General features: G+C 28.4%; 1 protein-coding gene across 2 annotated transcripts in view; it reads right to left on the bottom strand.

Annotated features, from left to right (window-relative positions):
• Positions 1-16,976, bottom strand: part of LOC142323491 (fatty acid synthase-like) — a 232,107-nt gene that overhangs the window by 160,695 nt on the left and 54,436 nt on the right. For both annotated transcript variants that reach the window (XM_075363214.1, XM_075363215.1), the window contains 2 exons: positions 16,398-16,628; positions 7,226-7,429 (listed from right to left, as the gene is read on the bottom strand). In XM_075363214.1, coding sequence (XP_075219329.1) covers positions 7,226-7,429; positions 16,398-16,628 — 435 coding nt within the window. The remainder of the gene's footprint in view (positions 1-7,225; positions 7,430-16,397; positions 16,629-16,976) is intronic.

Raw genomic sequence — 16,976 nt, 5'->3', positions numbered from 1 at the left:
TGTATGTTTAATTGTAACTAAAAGGCCACACAAGATCATATGTATGATTCTAAATGGGTAATCAATAGAATTTTCAATATCGATTCGTGAAAAACACAGTTGTGTTTTTAGATCTGCTACAATATTGAAGGAATGAATTACAGTAGTAAAATTTATTAATTTATTTTATAATTATTATTACTATTGTTTTTTATTGTTTATAAACATTTAAGAAAAATCTTATGATTTTTTGATGGGCAGTATGTTCGATCATGTAAGCATGTTCTTTATTGCTAAATATTAACTAATAATCCCCTTCTTTTATTAATAAAATTAAATAAATAAAATTAATAAATAATAATAAGTAAATAAAAATACAAATATAAAATATAATTAAAAATAATCTATGCTTAGAGATTAAATAAAATAATCTGTAAATTAATTGACAAGTGAGTGCTTTTAGCAGGAGAGTCGTGGAGGGAGCTGTGTACAGCCGTCCGGTGCACCACCATTGGTCCGCTCTGTGCTATAATTTTATTGCTAAATATTAACTAATAATCCCTTTCTTTTATTAATGAAATTAATAATTTACATGACTGCCCAAAAAGGAGTGTAATGTTTTTAGGGTGTATGTATGTATGTGCGTTTGTTACACCGCAGCAGCTCAACGGCCAAACCGACTTAAATGAATGACCCTGCGTTGGAATCCTTACATTTCCAGGAGTGTCATAGGCTATATAAATATATTATATATACATATGAATATTTATAAAGATATATGTAGTAGTAGAGATTTGCCGGTTGAAGCATAAACTTCAATGAACTGTGAGCCTCTGTCATTACGTTAGCTGGGTTTGAATTGAACGATTCAAATCAATAGAATGAATAAAATTATAAAATATAATAGAACTAAATTTACGTTACATAAAATAAGAGTATTAAATAGACTTAAAAAATTTTTGTTTTATAATAATGGGCTTCCCATGGGGACTGCATGTGAGGCTAGAGTGGTGAGGTGATGTGCGAGTACCTCATGTGAGGCTAGACAAAACATCACTATTAAACGGTAACGAACGCTGTTTTGGGAGGTGCAGTGGAGTGCTCTTATAATATTTCTGCAAACAATCGTCCAATTTTAAAAATTCAAACGGGGTATTTACTAGTTAGTACAAAATCATGATGGAACCAAACCGGAACAAAAGAGCAGTTTGTCAGCAGTGGTTTTTATTTATCAGCAGTTGTGTTTTTAATTTTTAATATTTACCTCTTGTATTAATTAAAGTTATCTATAATTTTAAATAATTTCAAAATCATACGTTAAATCAAACTTTCACATTCAAAATTTACAAATAAAAATACTTAAATGTTAATTTCTACTTTATTTTTACAGGTCTGCTAATAAGTTTTATACAGACATGAAACTTTCTTTCCAATAAATCACATACTTGGAATTCACTTCATTAATACTTGATCAGGCACAATATGGTTTGTAACATGAACAATATATCTCCGAGATGTCCACAAACATGTCACATCTACTCCCATCTCTCTATTTTTTATTATTAAAATTTAATTTAACTTTCATATTTTTAATGTTCATACTTTAATGTTTTACTGTATTTTATTGAAAATACAAGTATTGTGATTCTAAAATTTTTAAGGATAACTTTAATAAAATGAAAAATAATTGAAATATGTTATCAGTTAAAAAAAATTGTTTAAATATAGTAAATTTCTTTATTCTTAAAGCTAAACTTACATTTTACATTCTTAAAGTTAAATTTCAATGGAATTTTATATTACAGGTTTACACACTGAAGTGTTCAATAATTTTTAGTTTTCATTGCTTGAAATTTCTTTATTTCCCACACACAAAAAGCATTTTCCATATACCATAACTGCATCCTCTAAACAAAAATATTCTTCACATTTTTTACATTAGTATTTACTAACCAACTTTCATCGCTAACTTGCAAATTGCACATAGTTCCTTTTTTCACCTGTTGATGTCCTGGTTCTCCTGTATTTGCTGGGCTAGGTCTGAATTTCTGGAGACTTTGCTGAACTGCCAGTGGCATTCCTACTGGTTTTTTTTTTCACTCCTTTGGCGTATTTCGACTAGAGTAAATTCTTGCAATTACTTCTTCAAAAAATTTATTCTACTTAAACTTCTTGTTGGTTATCAGTAAGTATGAATTGTAAGTTAATACCACCTATATCTAAAATGGTATAAAAAATTATCATTGGCCAATGCCTCATATTTCTAGTTACACTGTAAATTGCACACATTCTATCAATATTATCTATACCCTATTTAGACCGAACAACATAATCATTTCAGGTTTCCAATGGTCTCCAGTGTTTCTTGTCATTAAAGTGCATGGAAGAAATTTCAATAACAATTTTGGCTCTCAGAGTACATATGAAACAATGGTGCAATTTTTCCAAATCAAAAAATACTTGACTTTTATGTCCTGTTCTTTATGACTACCAAAAATTTAGAAGGTAGCTGCAGTTTATTTTTCTTCAATGTACCAAATAAAATGTCTCAAATAACAAATTAAGAACTTAAAGCGTTTTAAATTCATTATAAGTCTAAATTTTTCCACCCCATCACCATCAGAACCCCATAGTTCTTCTAAGCTCTGTCTGTTACTTTACAGAGTACAAGCTAAATACAACAATTTTATTAATGCCTTTATTTCAATATTATCAGTAAGTTTAGCAGCTCATTAGTGATTATAATTACCCTGGACTGGTTTAATGAACTGATTTGTACCGAACAATCATATTGATTACATTAGAGAAAAGAAAATTCCATGACTAAAATGGAGTAACTGCTGTTCCAGCGAGTAGAATATTTTTTGTGGTCTACTCAATTGAGTCGAAGGACATTGAACTATATTCCATTGCACAGTACCGTCCTTTCCAGTATAGAAAACATTATTTGGTGTTCCAATTCTCTCATCTGTATCACTTTCAGTAGTATTAGAATCTTCTGGTCGATTTTCAGTAATACCCTCACAGTCAGTATCACTGTCATCACCGAAACCCTTTTCCAATGATGTAACTTCCACTAATACACGGTGAACTCTAGAAATGTCTTCTGGTTCTTAATAATTAAATGAAGTAGTCATCTTGCTCGAAATAAAAAAAAAGTACTCTTAATGAAAAAGGTAGCATGAGGGCACAATACATTTATGAGATGAAAAACAGGTTTAGCGAACGATGCTTTACTTGTGCAGTAACAAATAAGCACTGGTATGCAATAGGTGGGGAGCAAAGCCACACTGAGAAAGGCCACTCAGTTCTACAATCACAAAATGTCAGAAAAAAAACAGCATGGATCTATCATGCATTGGACCAGACAGAGGATTAATGCAATATTATTTAAATTTCTACTCTATTTTCTGATCTATATCAGAATCATTTTCCTGTTCAATTTAACTATAATAAATTTTGTCAAAATCTGAAGAATCATCAAAAAAAGAAAAGAACAATAACTTAGGTTTATATCACTTTTTATAAAATGAAATAGACATAAGACAACAAAGAACATTCTATCTTACCAACAGTTTGTCTAAAGTTTTGTAAAATATACAACCTTTAAAAAATATACAACCACTTTTTTAATTATTTTTCTCCCTACAATGCTAATATGACACATTAGTGTAACCTTACAGATGTAGTTGCAATTCTTTAATCATTGTTTACAGAACTTTTCCTAAAATTTTATATTAATACTGCAATAGCTCTGCATTCTAATAATTTAGACTGACATAAAGATAACACTTGAAAAAGAAGTTGTAAACAAATGTACACAGGACTAAAACAAAAACTTGGTTCGAACTTATGAACTAGAATCTGCACTATTAACTATGGCTGTTTTTAAAGTCAAAAACCTTTTTTGGAATGTAACAAATAGTCTGTAAAATAGTGATTTAGCCCATAAAATAGTAGTTTAGAATTGTTTGTACAGTTTGTAGGTGAACACTATAGGAAAAAATCTTTACACATTGCAGACTAATACACTAAAGCATTAAATGAAAATATTACTTATTTTCTATGCAAGATGAAACAGGTAATTACACAGGATTTGCAACCAAATTAAAATTTAAAAACAAGTTACAAACATATTCTTACCAAGTGATTGAAGAAGTGATGGCAATTTTCTTTGATACCAACAAAGTAATTTTTAATGACAAAAAAAAAATTATAATTTAATTACTGGCATTCTAAAACAAATAGATTCAATAAACAGGTGAGATACTGAATACTGGCAGGAAATGCAAGAAATATAATGAAGTTAAAAAAGTAAACTGAACTCGCCCCATCCTGTTTTCTTTGTTACTGTAAATGTTATAATAAAATTAATCATAGTAAACTGAGCATACGGGACATTATCAATGAAGTTCACACCAGAAAGAGGAAGAATTGAAAACTTTTGAAACGAAAGAGGGAAACGTAAAGGTGACAAAAAGAGCTCTCATGTTTATTTCAAAAGCACAAAAAAATGGTATGTGACCTACAATTAACAGGTGAAAACAAAAAATGGTGCTTCACAAGAAAAGACTTTTCATTTCTGAATCAATTTCAAATGCGTTTCTGAATTTTCATAACAAATGAAATTAAATTACTAAAACTTATTTTTACATAGTGCTTTTCTTTTTAGTTTCTGTATATTTGCACCAAGATTCTTGCTAATTTAGAATAGATTTTTTTTTAATTATAATAAATTAATTTATAAAAAAAAAACAATTAAATTTTTAACTTTTAGAGATAACTGTTTACTATCTCAGTACTGACACAAATAAACTTGACTGAAATAATAAACATTTATTTGCAGTGGCAAAATTAAACTGTCTTTTAATTATTAGAATAAAAAAATCCAATTTTAAGAAGCATAAATCTGTCAATATTCAACATAGACAGAAAAGAAAAGCATAAGTGGGAAAATTAATTAATTTTAACAAATTAATATATTTGCCTGCCAGGAAGCAATGTTAACAACTTATAAACAAATTGAATAATTTCTCTTGAGAGAACCTATATATTTTAGTATTTATAAATCACATTAACTAATTATCAATTTTAAAATTTTATCTTCATTTAACAATATTTAATACATTTTATGGAATTTATAGTAACTTATACGTTCTATCTACAGAGACGTGTGTATTCAATAACAGTTTTCAAATATAATTTCAGCTTCTAATAAATGTACATAAAGAAGCTATTGAAAAAAATTAAATTTTAAAATAGAGAGGTATTTTCAGGAATTTCATAAGACGTGGACTGGGCCAGGAAGGTTGGAGTTTTCATAAAGTGTGCTTAAATACTGAGACAATTTCTGAAACTTTACTCACCATCAACTTACCACAAATCCTGTTTCTGAAATACTTACACCTCATAAAAGACTTTTGATATCAGTATAACTTTAGTAAATCAGTTTTTTCTGGTTTGAGGAATAACTTACAATTAGAGATACAGGTTTGCATTAATTATAATCCAGAAAAAACTTTTCCACTTCTGTAGCAGCAAATCATTACTTAAAAATATGAATGAATACTTGTATAAATTTTTAACTAACATATAAGTTATACACTAGCATTACATAATGATATTAACTTTTAAATCACCACACTGCATCCGAAAGCAAAATATTTAAGATATATTAATTAGAAATATTAACTGTCTGTTATCCTTTTTCTCGGAAAAGTATCAAAGTACCTTCTTTGATGGGATGTATCCACATACAAACATATACATCAAAATTCACAGACCATTTTTGAATACTGGTATGAAGATTCCTTGTAAACTTATACACATCAATAACTTCTGAAATGAATAATTATGAACAATTTAATTCCATGCGTGTTTGCCAGAAGAAAAGAAAATGTGTTATCCCTGAAGAAAGGAAGTTTTTTCTGAAAATGTTCACATAAAAGAACAACAATTAACAAAGCTTGACATTGCTATAAATGAATATGTACCTACTTTAAAAGTTCTATAGATATTTATAACTGGCACAGCTAAGGGTTCAATAGATATTTATAACTGGCACAGCTCTAACAAGCACATAAGTACTTTGAAATCAATTCATTAAAATTTTATATAAGCTCTATTACAGCATAAAAATTTGTTTAGGTCTACCTAATTGATAATAAAGAAAAGTCGATGTAAGAATTAAAATTTCTCTGAAATACAAATATTTATTATAAACATGCTAAGCCTGTGACCGAAAGAATTCAGGCTTGTGGCAACTTCCAAACCATTTGGGCTGCTGTGAACAGCTGTTGAAAAGCTCTAGAAATACAATAATAGTAAAGACACATTCAGTTTCATTAAGAAGATCTTTCACAAATAAAAGTTGTGTTATAGGAGAAATAAAGAAGACTCAACTGATCTAACGATAAATCTAACAGCAATAAAATATTCTACACACATTCTGATACACAGATTGCTAATACAGTTAAGTTTGATTTACTTCCAGTTCAACAGAGCCAGATCGCTTTCATTTCACATTCCACATTAGTGTCTCGGAAGGGAGCCGATATTTTGAACTTACCTGAAAAACTGCTGAACTAAAAATTTCATACTTTGCATTTCAGAACAAAATGTTTTTAATAGAGAACAAAGTATAAGATGATGTTTAATCAGGATGTAGAGCAAAACACCAAATAAATGATATCAGTTATTTTCTGTTCATTAGTTATCATAAATGGTGGTGTTGGTTTAACAAATTAATTTTTTTTTTAATTTTCAATTTAAAATACCTACACATTTTTTAGCACTATCAGTGTCAATTTTACATTTACAAACTGCAGATCAGACACAAACAAAAACAGTGTGTTTATGGCTAGGTACCGCACATCTCAACAGACAGTTAACTATTTCTATAAATGATTTGGTACAATCAAATGATCATAATTCTATTTAACAGCAGAACTGAAAAGTTTATAGTGTATAGTGGCATAGTTTACCCCTTGAACACTACCTAATTTATGAATAATGGAGTTGAAAACCAGCAGACCTGTAGTGCGTCATGGACTTAAGAATAACAAGTATGATTTTTTTTGTAGTAAATATTCTTCATACTCTCAAACATTTAGCATGCTATCGGGTATTAAAAGTAGATATTTCTGATCTACAATAAGTTAGAAATTTTAATTAACAACCAATACATTTTTATGGTCAAATAATAATCAGAAGTCTGTAAATAAAAAATAACACTGATTAAACCTACACTCGATAACATCATATATACTGCTTCTTCTGTTCTCCCTGATACGACAACAACAGAGGGTAGTTTATCATCTAACGATTCATCTCTTTCTACTTCTTTCTTCTTGTCATTCCACCTAAGAAGAGCATGTCCATTTGCTCCTCCAAAACCAAAAGAATTAATTCCCACCATTGTACCATTCCATGGGGTGCTTTCAGATACAACCTGATAATAAAAAAAAAAAATTTTATTGTCAACTTCTTAAAATTATCAAAACATAACAGATTTTAAATACATATCAACCAGTTGGCATTTTTAAGCATTTATGCAAATGCATACAGAAAATTGCATATTTACCCAAAACCCTATAAATGCAACTAATGCCTAAGTTGAAATCTCTGTGAATAAGTGTATCCACATGAAGCTACTCACATTAATACAAAACAGAATCACCTGTCATTACTGCTGACTCTGAAAGTAAAATTTGTGATTCTACTTACTGAAAACCATTGATGTTAATAATATATGTATCTTTATTTTGAGATTTATTAATAAAATAAAATAAAATATTGCTAACAATAAATAATGAGGTAATTGACTAAAAAACCTACAGGGTTCTTTCATTGTTTATTAGTAAAACCTTTACATTAACTGATAGTATTGAAATTATAGAAATAAAGAAAGAGATGTTATTATAAACAGTTATAATATGCATCCTCTACCTCAAGTTTTACTCTAGAAGAAAATTCTAATGAATGTGTTTTTTTAAGAAACTTAAAGAAAAATGTTTTTTGTACTAAAGAAACCCTTGATCAGTTTTAAATACAGATTTAATATTAAAAACTTGTATTAAAGGTTTGTAATCTGTTGAGCTATAACCAGATTTTCAAAAGCATATTACCTAGACAGATGAAATTAGTTTCAAACTGAATGGTTAAGGTTATAATCATAATGGTCAACAGAGAGACTCATATTCTCATGAAATAATATAACAGGAATTAAATGTTCCTACTCAGATTCAAATGTACAGGCTTGGGACAGTGGTATCATGGGTCCAAACTTTTTTTTTTAACTGGAGTCATACCGTGAAATGTTATATGAAATAGTTTTACCCAAATACCCATTACTGGGCAAAACGGTACTCCTCTACACTGTAGTTCATCAATACAGAAATTCCTAAACAGCAACTTTTTTAAAAATGACCAGTTCATGCATGACCCTTGTAAGGAGAGTTTTCATTGTGGGAAAATAATGAAAAATAAAATCACAGAAATTTGAGTGACTAAGAATTAGTACTAAAATGGAATCTGTAATGTTAAACGATGACAAAAAATTATCATACACATTTTTTTTCTACAGTGTAAATAACACTGAAGTAAATGACAAACATTTTGAACAGTTTCTTCTATGTTTTAAAAAAGTAACTATAAATTTTTATCAAATATTTAGCAGTTGTCCAGTTTACCTACATTAATTTGAGTCTTTTTTTTTATAAAACAGTTTTTGGGGCACAAGAATTTTAACACAATAAGCTCCTTTACATTGTCCATTGTGCACCATTGTACCCAATGGCCACATAACCCAGGATGTAATTAACTAAAGGAACACTAGCTACAAGACAAGAAGCTACTGATGCCTTTGGACACAGATTCAAAAAAGCTTTGCTAGATATTTCGAAACTCCTAGAATAACACACAAACTGATCATTCTTCATTGCTACATTTAGGTTTTCCCAAAAACCTTTTTACTATCTTAAACAGTTTTTTACTACTACCAATAATTTTTACTATCTTAAGCAATTTACTACGTTTTTTCAACAGTGTTTAACTGAAATAAATTTTTTCACATTCGTTTTAAAATTATTTTCTTCTGCACATTATGAATCACTAAAACAAAAATATGAAGAGTAAAAACCTAACTTTAAAAGTAGCTAGACCTAATTATACCATTTGTAAGTGACATTAAAGTTAATTTTTTTGTTATAAATGATAGTAAAAGATGTAATTACTAGGCATTTTCAGATTTACAATTATCATCTACGTTACAAAACACAATAAAACATATTATCTTATTTCAACACTAAGGGTGATAATAGTATCAGGAACCAGGCTGTAGGCTGTGATACTATAGCTCAAAGTAGAAAAGATAAAAATCAGTAAGTAATAGTCAAATTTCTGGACCCAATAATAAAATATATATAAAAGAATTTTGGGTTAGGTATAAATGACCGAAACTGACATAACATTCATTCTGTTTGATAAAAAAATGCTGATGGACTCGACAGGAAATATTAGATAAGCATCTGCCAGTAGCTCTCCATGAACTCTGATGCTGGCCTGTGATGAAATATCATGAACAAATTGCATGGGATGGAAATGAAAACATTGCAATGGTCTGTGAGCCGAGTAGTAGACTAGGTACCATGTTACAAAACTGCTCTAGAGTAGCACCTATTAATAATAAAATGACTATAATTTATTTTATGTAGCATGGACACATTAAAAGGCAAAAAAACCAGAAGTATTGTCGAGTCAACTACAGAAATGGAAGTTTAAGGAAAAGCAAATAACAAAATTTGCTAATTGATGTAAGCGCAGCTAAACTGAAATAAAATTATATTTTTGATCATATGAAACAGAGGAAAAAGTCTAGATGAGCAGATCCCACAAGTTAGATAAATTCTAGGAACAAGAAGACATAATTCAAGATATCTTGGCCGCATCAAATAATACATAATACACAGTTTAAAAAAATAACAGCCATTCATTTATTATTGTTGTATTATCTTCAGATAATCTTAATTCTTTGTTGGGATAATCCTGAATCTTTCAGGATAACTGAAAAGGTGTTCAGTAAAACTCATAAATACAAATTTTATATGAATATTGTTCAACCTTTTTATAGGTTAATCATATTAACTTAAATCTACCTTAAAAAATGAGAATAAATTAATGAAATGTAGGGATTTAAACTGGCTTTTCTTTTTGTTTTGTTCTACTGTTATTAAAAATATTAATAAAAGAACAAATGACAACAAAAACTACGTTATAGTCCATTCTCGGTTAACATAATCATCAGTGTTGAAGTTAAATGATTGCAGATAACTGCTAGTTAAATAAATTTCACAGTCATCCAAAGAAATCGATAGCCCTACGTCATATTCAAACATGAATGATCTGGTTATGCCAGCACTCAGCTATTTTGTCTACCCTGATCCCTGGAATTAGCAATTAAATATAAACACCTAATTTACTGTAAAAACGCAAGTGAAAATTCTAAAGAATAAGAAACATAAATAAATACAGATTGTAAAATTTCATGTTAAAGTATATATTATGGGTTATCAAAATAGACATGTGAGGGAGTCTTAGAGATACTGGCCTCTTCCAAACACAAAACTGGGAAGGCACTTCATAAAAATTAATTTCTTATGAATACATTTGTACATTTACACACTTTATATAATTAAAAAGTATTGTGGTACTCATAAAAAAGAAGTAATTATTACAGATGAATGAAGGGATAATTTATCGAAGCTGATGAGATAGTCTGCAGAAAGAATTTCAAGATGGCACTGACATAAATAACCATTTATCCACTAGTTCTCCTAGTTCACATCAAGAGAAATACAGATATCAGAAATTCAGTATACTAACCTTTACATTACGTACTTACTTGGAAATTTTCAATACCAACATTCCAATATAGCTTAGTTTGGTCAAATATTATTCTTATCAATGAACACAATCACTTGTGCACTGGTAATAATAGAAACTTTGGATTTAGAGGTCTAAATTGTTTCACGACTGTTGACTGGCACATTTAATTATTTTTGGAAATTTCATAATAGATATTTAATAATGATGACAAGCTTAGGATTTTTTATTAAGGTGCTTCAAAGCAAAACTATAAACTATTTTATTTTGTTGTAAACAAAATTGATTTAATTACCCCAAGAGAATTTGTTATCTAATAATAAAACAACCAGAAATTTAATTTTATGGATTCTTAGATGATAAAGAATACTTTTCCTATCTAATTTCTTTCCGAACTTGAAGATGATCAGTTTTAGGACTATAAAAATTTTAAATAAATTACTGAAAAGAAGTGTTGAAAATTATGTTCATCCTTCAGATGCACGAGTTGAATATTGTTCTTACAAATAACACTTTTAGAATCTCTACCGTGATATAAGATAATCAGTATTTATCACATATAGCATAAAAAGAGAATTTTTTTAGTGATGCAATAACAATGCGCCTTACTGTAAACATACATGCTTACTTATATACTGGCCCGAAGTACAGCTCCCTCAAAATTTCAGTAGAATTTTCAAGGTGTAAAAATGTGCTTCCATATCATTGCTTAGCACTCATAAATATGAATTGTATTGTCAATATTAAACTTCCAGAAACTTGTTTAATAAATATCTTTATTTAAATCCCAGACCCAAAACACAAAACTTTAATGCAGCAACATTTATGTAAAGGACACCTTTGTTAATCTTGCGCATTCTAATCCTAACTGTTCATAATCAACCTTTAACTGTACATGCAGGTAGATAATAAGTCAGAGGGATAATCCTTGTATTGGATCACTATATCAAGATAGAAAAGAAATTATCAAATACACAAAAAATGTAAATGTTTAACTACTGTGTTTGGAGGAAAAATTAAAATAAATGAAATAAAAAATATGGTTTCATGGAAATGGGAAAATTAAAAACATTCACTGGCTACATACTGATTTAATCATCCCTTTCTTTAAGTTTGAAAACATAATTCTTTGTTTAAAATTTACCTATATTCCAGTTAAGTGTCAATATCTTTATGAAAATAAAAAATTCTTATTAGGTACTTTTATTAATAATAATAACTTTAGGTAGTTATTACTATAAATAAATACTGTAATAAGTCCCCCATCATAAATCTAGAAATGAAAATAAACTATGAAACAACTTAAAAGTCCAGTCAAATCCAAATGTAAGTCGGTCCCGCATATAGGTTAACCGCCAGTTTTATTGGAAAAATTGCTGGAAAACAACTTGAACTATATTTGGGCAAATATAATAATCGTAAAGAAGAATGAATGGTATATGCTTATACTAACCGATAGAGAAAGACCATTGTAGTCATTACACAAATAATTAGTAAATGCTTTATACCAACAGCTATGGTGTAAACAGACAGCTACTACATCCAAGTCAGCAACTGTGAAGTTAATAGTGCAAACAAACTCAAGAATCAAATAACGTTATGAAAATGTACTATTGGTTCTTAATACAAAAAATATGCTTTCAATATTGAGCTGTGTTCACCATTATTTACATGCAAGCTCAAAATGTAAAATTTGACCAAAACTGATTAGAGCAGATGGTAAAAAATAAAATACTCCATATATCAGGTACACAAGAACCTAAGTCAAAAGAATAAATTGAAAAAACAAATTGTACACTAAATCTCATGAAAAATTAACCATATTACAAAGAAAATTAAACCAGAAGGGATCTACTTGGAGGGAAAGTAGCTTTTTAAACATTCAGTAAGCTAGTTTTCCTCAATCTTAAGCTTAGTTTTTGAACAGATCTTGTATAAGCAAGTATGACAATATATATGTACTGTTATAATCACTATTCTACTACCGAGTACAATTTATATTAAAAAAATTCACTGCTGTTTATGTGTCAAATGACAGGAATGATTTTGATGTTATATTGCTGTTCCGTAGGTTGTGGCACGTACAAGTCTATGGTGATCTAAATTGTACTGTATTTAATGAGTAATAACTATAATCTTCAAATTTTTTATTATACCTCTGAGGATCTGAGTGAAGAATAAATTTATGTGCAAGTAGTATGAGTAAATTATGAACAGAATAGCTTTTGCATTAAAAAACTACAAAATCATAGTGAATGCATTAATGGTCTACATCTTGCTTAATCCTCTTATTCACTCTTTGCATTATAAACTCTCTTCTTAAAAAAAAAAATTAATTAATTCCTGACTTTTTTAATTTAGCCCTCCTCGTAAGAGTAATAGAGTTTCTTTGTATGAGCTACATTCTCCAATTTAAATACATGGGCAGAATACCTACTATGAATGAAACCCTTACACAATTTTTAATCCTACTATATCAACTGTCTTGTAAATTTATAATTATAACCTTTTACTGGTTACTGGGTAATTCTGGAACATGAATTTGTTATTTTGCTTTTAATAAGAAAAAAAATAGTAAATAAAAATGTATAAGTTAGTAGAGGCAATACCAATTATTACAAACTTTACCACCAGGAAAAAAAATAATTTTAAGCTACATACAAATCCCAGAAGAGTTCAGTGATATGATTACCAGAATTGTTTGGTATTATTTCACTTTGGTGAAGTAGGTGTTATTTTTACAAACTTTCAAAAACTACCTAATTTTAGTGGTGTCAAAAAGGCAGTGTTTTTATGAGCACAGTCTTGAAAACATTAAGCATTAACAAAATTTTTAGTAACCAATTCACTATTACACTTTACACTGATTTTGAACCCAACACTTCTATCAGCATTTAAGGGTCTTCATAATCAAACTCCAGGCCTATAAACTTATAAATATATGCAATTTTTTTTCAAAGAAGTTATAAAGTATTCTGCATTATCTGCAAACATATCACTTATTATAAAAAACAATAATGAAATACAAAACTATCCCTTAAGTGTTCTTAAGACATCTCTTTATCCTGATGTAACAAAACTGAATTATTTTTCTAAATTATTTAAAAAATTAGTTCTAATAATCAACAAAAATGCAATTAATATAGTTTTTATCAACACTGCATAAGCTGTAAAAAATTTAAAGCTAAAAAAAAATCAATAATTAATTGTTACTATCATGTGTAAAACATAATCTGTTATGTAACTACATTTATAAAAAGAATCTAATTATTAGACTGTTCTCTTAAGCTTTCTAAATAGGAAGTTTACTTGGTTTAATAGAATAAATACCTGCTATATAAAAGGAGGGTAAAAGGATGAGAGTCAAAAGCAAAGATATGCAATGGAAATCATAAAAACAAAGAATATTTGTTAAAATCATCATCAAAGACAAAAACATTTTGTGACATACTTGATTGGATTAATCTTACTTTTCAATATCAATCAAAATAAATATCTAATATACCTTTACAATGTATATCAGAAAATCAATCTGGATTTGGCAATAAAAGAATTTTTCATTATGTTTCAGGTAACTTAAGATAAAATAATTTTTAAATAGTGTAACCGGCAGGATAATTTTATAAATTAAAACACTGCAACTCTTTACCCAAAAAACCCAAATTTTATACATATCAAACAGTTTGATAAGTGGTATTAATAGTTTGGAGAAAAATTTTATCAGTGCTACTTCAGCTACAGAAAAACTTCTTCAGAAAGTAAGTTTAACCTACTTTAGTTAATAAACTGAGGGTTATAACTTAATACAATACATGTCATGCTGCAAAACTTGTAGAGCAATAATTTGGATAACAAATGATATTTAAAAAAATAAAAATAAAATAATAATAAACTAAAACATAGATCGACTTACAACTGTTTCCATATTATAGTTTAATTACTAAGTTAGTTTCAATCATGCACAAAATGATTCTTTTTTTTTTCACTCATATAATTTAAATTAATTTTTAAATACGTTTCTCTTTGAATAAAATATTTTTCTGAGAGAGTACCTGTACCATAAGTTTCAAACACAATGATAAAAACAGCTAACTCAAGGCAGGTATAAGGTAATAGGGAATCTTTCTAAAATATCACACAGTGGATCATATGGCAATTATTTGTGCAATGGGAAAAAAATGGATATCCCATTATCTGCAAGATAAACCAACTGAAAATTATGACTAGCTACCTCCATTATAAACAAATTAAGTACCCTGTACAATTTTATGATTCAGCCTGAAGTTGAGATTTAAGACTAAAATTAAGTTGAAATAATAATTTCTCTTTTTATGTATAAGCTTCATACAATATCTTTGACTAGAATATAATCCTAGAACCGCCTGATTTCAATACAGTTATTTACCCTGAACATTATATTGTATTATACATACTGAAGAGCAGGCTGGTTATGTTTATATGAAAAATATTCACGAGAAACCAAAATTTCAGTGAAGTAAATTATGGCAGGAACAGAAACCATTAACCTGCTGGATCATACAGTAATTAAAGGATTAACATAATTTGTAACAATAATAATTTTTCACAAATTATTAATAATACATCTTTACTTCATTACTAATACACCTTAATTTTTTTTGTTTAAAAACATAAAACCAATTATTTAAATTATTGTTTTGCAATTAATAAAGTAAACAGTAACACAATGCTATTTATGATGGACTCCAAATGATAAAAACTGAGACTTATATCCATCATAAATACTTTTATGAAACTCAATACTATAAAATGTCACAAACTACAAACAATTTTTCCATTTTGATGGCAAATTCTCTTTATTTCTCCATCAAAGATAATGAACTGTTTCATACATAAATATTTTATTTCTATAAAACATTTTTAATTTATAAATAGTACAATATTGGTGGGTTTATTTCAAGCTGGTTATAGCCAAACAAAAAATGAATAAAAAAAATTATCCATGCTTTAATGTGAATCATTTACATCTTAATGAGGAATACAGAAAGAGCAGACTGAATACACTTTTTCTTATATCCAAAAAGGTCAATTTCTTGATGAACATATCATAGAAATAATGAAGAGGACTTTTAAGTCCAACAAATTTAATAGCCTCAACAAGAAATACGTCTGTTTTTAAAAATAGTGGATACTGCTGCAATCGCAATATATTACCTTGAGTGACTAACAAGTTTAATCACTAATAGGTAGCACCAACACTGTCCTTACAAGGTAGGAACATCATCTTGAATCAACTACCTTAAAAAGTATTCATATTTAATCAGGAATCATTGATACAGGACAGACAGGAAAAATGCAAAGTTAAAGAAACAAGAGGTCATAAAACTTAAGGGAAGAAATATTCAGATGTACTGTGAGTAGTGAAGAGGAATGACATGAAAAATAACAGAAAAAAAACTCAAGTATTAGCCATTCTTTTCAAAGAACAGGATAGTGAGCATAAAAGAAAGTAAAACAAAAATGAATACACTAATAAATATGAATATTAAAATACTTACTTTAATTTTTCCATTGTGCAGAGCTTCAATATCAGAGCGAGGTTTATAGAAGTTAATATTTGGTGGTATCACTCCTGTTTCCATAGAAATTAAAACTTTTACAATTGAACAAATTGCTGAAGCCGGCTCTGTATGGCCAATATTACTTTTAATGGAACCAATCTGCAAAGGTTTTTTACGATTTTTACAAAACACATTTTCGATAGCTTTGACTTCTAGAGGATCTCCGACCTGCAAATTGGAAATTTATTGTCTCTTAGTGCTTAATACAAAAAGTTCTATATCTGTTAAAACGGTTTTATTCTGTTCCATTCAAAATGAAATCTGATTTAATTTGTTAATCCATGGCTGTAATTTCAGTACTATTTACTGTCAAATGAAATAAATTTTTCATGCTTCTTTATTTTTGGATGTTATTAATGGCAAAGTATTATTTATACTAAATAATTTTATTTCTTTTTATAGTGAATAAATTTTTTAAAGATTAATGCAATAAATAAGATGGTTTTATTCTAAAATAAAGTTTCATGTATGCATCACTTCAATCAGAAAAATACCACTTGCATAGATAACACCAAC

The sequence above is a fragment of the Lycorma delicatula genome, chromosome 4 (assembly GCF_047948215.1).
Source record: "Lycorma delicatula isolate Av1 chromosome 4, ASM4794821v1, whole genome shotgun sequence".
In the NCBI taxonomy this organism is placed as follows: Eukaryota; Metazoa; Arthropoda; class Insecta; order Hemiptera; family Fulgoridae; genus Lycorma; species Lycorma delicatula.
This window is presented reverse-complemented; position numbering and strand designations above follow the sequence as displayed.